General features: G+C 38.1%; 1 protein-coding gene across 1 annotated transcript; it reads left to right on the top strand.

Moving 5' to 3' along the window:
- The first annotated feature begins 762 nt into the window (after positions 1-762).
- LOC126825914 (zinc finger protein 436) lies at positions 763-3919 on the top strand. Its single transcript, XM_050555535.1, has 2 exons — positions 763-928; positions 1756-3919. Exon 2 carries the CDS (start codon positions 1776-1778, stop codon positions 3567-3569), a length of 1794 nt encoding a protein of 597 aa, XP_050411492.1. The 5' UTR covers positions 763-928; positions 1756-1775; the 3' UTR covers positions 3570-3919.
- Positions 3920-4164: the final 245 nt, after the last annotated feature.

Genomic DNA, 4164 nt, shown 5'->3' with positions numbered 1-4164 from the left:
TAACTGCGTAACAATATCTTTACATTTTAAACAGAGCTCCAAATTGGACCAAATATGTTTACATAACGTTACGTCATGACTCACGTACGATTTTATTATACCCAATTAACCAGTGCATAGCAGAATATTGCAGAAAAACTAATTGCGTGACAAATACAACACGAATACAATGTTTAAACAATACTGTATGTAGACGAAGAATACTTTCACCGTTTGTAATACCTTAAATCACTGTCCAAAGTTTTAGGGGAGACCCCAGATTATTACGAAGGGCTGTCATGTTGCTGTACTTGGGATAGATTTCATTGAACGGGAAGAATACACGCACTCCCTCAAAAGTATCAGAAGCCAATCCAGCAATGGGCAGAGAGGGATTTCTCGGACCATTGCTTCAGGAATATGTTCAAGTAATGGTTTGAATGATTATCATGGTCCGAAGGAGTCGAGAATCTGGTCCGAATGAGCCAAGAATCTACAAAATAAGCGCATGGCGATTTTTTTTTTCTTTGTTAGGTGTGAGTATGTTAACGTTATTAAAGGGGCTAAATTGCTATTCTTTGCAGCCTAAAAGAGGTGAAAAATGGGTCAAAAAACACATATTTATGTAGGCTAATATGGGTGTATTTTAACTGTGTTCAAAGGATATACCTATCCCATATCAATATTTGTTAATTTTGTGCGTCTAAAGACAATAAAGATATGGGACTGACTTTCGAACGAACCAATAAAAACTGTAGCCTACTAAGCGCCTGAAAGGAATATAACTTTAAACAAAGGCACGATCCGAGTCCATAATTTTTCAGATACCTGCAGAGTTACTTCCCTTGTATTAAATGGCCGATTTTATTGTCGAGTGAAGAAAAACAAGACGAAAATCTGTTATCAATTAGAAATGGTGCCTTGGATTTGGTGCTGATAGCGGGAGAAGGTAGTATATCGTTTACTAGCATATATGCGTTCAACGATCAAACCGAACACGATAACGTCTTCAAAAATTTAATAAACAATTTGCATAATTTTATTTTTAAATCTCGACACCGCTCTAAATCCATTTTGAATACACCGGTATCTAGTTTACGAGTTCAGCCAGATCGTGTTTTGCAATCAATTTCATGGAGACGACAAAACTAATAACTTAATTATTTCAAGAGAATGGCATTTACAATTCCGAATGGAAGAGATCAATGTTTCCACTACGGTACCTAGTCCTACTCCTAGGGAAAAATGGTCGGCATTTCCAGGATATCCACTATCCAGCCCTAACATAGTAATAAATTCAAAGGTCTCATCCGTTTGCTTTGTGTAGTATGATTTATTTCTACATGTATAGAAACTAATAAACACAACCAAATCCTGCATTTGGGGGGGAGGGGTGGTGGTCGCTGACCGAATGGTTATATTGTGTGCACTTAATTGTATCATAATAATGTCTGTCATTGAGTCAACTGATGTGGTTTCAATTCCCTGGTTGTACGTGACAAGGAGTAGGGTTGCCTGTCCAACCTCGTAGGTTATCTCTGCATCCGCCATTTTCCTCCCACTGCTAAAGACCCCTATGCGCAAGCGAATTATTGTAATAAAATTGAACCATATGTGAGTCCCAAAATGACCTAGTTTGTGTCGAGTGGACGTTAAATCCCATCTCTAACTCCTGCATGACTTCAGTCACTCTGTTGACCCATTTTGATGTCTACTTTGAGTGGGACTATATTTTAGAAATGACCGTCTTAATGAAATTATAAAAAATTTTTCTAGGAATCTTGAACGATCTCAAGATGATGTCCGGTGACGTCGTGCAGCCGACAGAAGGAAATGGTTTAAAGGTCAAAAATGAAGAAGAACCCTTGCCCCTGGATTTGTCAGATCCAGACCGAGCACAAAAACAGACTGAATTGAATAAACGGTTGTCCAATCCACAGAAAATTGATCACGAAAGACAGTTTTCACACGAAGACCAAAATCCAGATAAACTGGTTCTTTCAATACCCTATATTTGGCAATCCAGATTTTCTCCCACCAGAGATGATGAGTCAGATTCTGACCAACAAATGGATCAACTGTCCGGAGAAGAGTCAGAATCACAGATGGATGAACCAAGACATATTAAATTACCAATTGAGTTTCCCAATCCCGATTTTACGCGGCCAGCTGAGGTTAAACCATTTGAATGCGGGATTTGTGGGAAGGCCTTCAAGAAAGTGGGCTGGTTGACCGACCATATGTGGACGCACAGCAATGACACCCCTTACGTGTGTGAAATTTGTGAGAAGCCAGTCAACTCTAAGAAAGCGTTGAGAAATCACATGAAGTTACACAGTGGAGATAAGCCGTTTAAATGTGATATTTGCGGAAAGACATTTCGTACGGCGGGAAATGTGCAATCACATGTATGGACTCATTCAGATGATACACCTTTCAAATGTCATGTCTGCGGAAAATCGGTTAATTCAAAGGGTTCCTTAAAGCGTCACTCAAAAATTCACACCAATGACAGGCAGTTTAAGTGTGACATCTGCGGCAAAGCCTTTCTGCGCTCGACGCAGCTTCAGACCCACGTGAGAATTCATACCGGTGAAAAACCATTTAATTGCGATGTATGCCACAAAGCTTTTAGCCACAGCAGCGATATGATCCGACACAAAAGGACTCACAGTGATGACAAACCCTATAAGTGTGATCTGTGCGAGAAATCGTATACAACCAATTCTAGTCTAGTCACGCACAAAAGGTCTCACACGGGAGAAAAACCCTACACTTGTAAAGTTTGCCATAAAACGTACAATCGTACGAATAGTCTGAATAAACATTTCATGAGAAAACACACGACAAATAAAGGAATAGGGAATGAATGCGATTGCTGCGGGAAAACTTTTGGTCGGATCCAAGATCTACGAGTGCATAAAGATACATATCACCCAGTCGAATATATTGGAGATCGCGATCCTAGTGACGAATCTTATAGTGATACCGACGTATTACCGGTTATCGGTAATGTTGGGAATAAAAGAAAAGGTAGCTCCGAAAAAGAAAAGACAGTTAATTTACGAAATATAAGAAAACGTAACTCCGATGAAAATATCTCTGCTTCACCCAATAGTGTTAATAAAAAAAATAAATTTAAACCAGGGGGTGGAGCTTATAATAATAACATGCAGGTTCAGCCAATACTAAGTGATGATGAATCGCAGGATAATAAAACCAAAGACAAATTGCCATCCACCCCTAAATTGACTTCGCCCATTAAGGAGAAAGAGCAAGGTGATAGGTATGATCTATCCCATAATAATTCTGTCGAAACATGTGTAAGTGCAAATCGCTTCGACACTCTGTCAAAACAAAAAAGCAATGATTCCGATTCTTTCTCAAACGAAGGAAAATTTGGAAAAATTAAGAAAATGTTGCTTTTTCGATCTAATTCCGGTAATAATGTTTATACGATACGTGAATCACCGGATAGTGCATCGGATGATGAAAATGTATCCAGTGATTCGGAATCCGATTCCAATAATACTGAAGTTTACGATGAAAATGAATATACGTGTGATTACACTCATGGAAAGTCGAGATGATCAAGTTTAGATAATCTGTCAGGTTAAAGAGATTTCCTAAATGTCATGACCAAATTTGTGACAATAAAAATACCTGAAAGTGGCACACATGATGCTGAATAACTCAAGAAGCAACTTGTTCTGTTGTTCAATAATTCCCTACATGTAGGAAATAGAAAGGAAATGGAGTTTTAACGTCCAACTACATGTAAATGTAAAACGATGTAAAACTGGCATCATTAATAATTACAACATTAATAACTATATTAGGATACCATACATATATTACGATACACTACATAGATGTATTATTTAATATTATTATAATATGGAACACTATTACTATTTTAATTAAAGATTCACCCCCCCCCCCCCCAAAAAAAAACCCTTTATATTTGCAGGTGGATACCCAAAGCTCTGGTCAATCTTATTAAAATACAGATCAATATTTCGTTTCGTTTTTTTTTATACTTTCGATGGCCTACACTACATGAAGATCTGACAGGTTGTACTGGAAAGTCGTGTCAGGGGTCGTAAGAGTGGCTTTTGACCCTATGACGTCAGATAATGATTAATCAATTAGCGTTGACGTTTTTAGTGATTTACCCACAGTTCC

This window comes from Patella vulgata, chromosome 1 (assembly GCF_932274485.2).
Source record: "Patella vulgata chromosome 1, xgPatVulg1.2, whole genome shotgun sequence".
In the NCBI taxonomy this organism is placed as follows: Eukaryota; Metazoa; Mollusca; class Gastropoda; family Patellidae; genus Patella; species Patella vulgata.
This window is presented reverse-complemented; position numbering and strand designations above follow the sequence as displayed.

Coding starts and splice junctions, on each gene's coding strand:
- LOC126825914 (XM_050555535.1), top strand. CDS start 1,776: ATGATGTCCGGTGACGTCGTGCAGCCGACAGAAGGAAATGGTTTAAAG.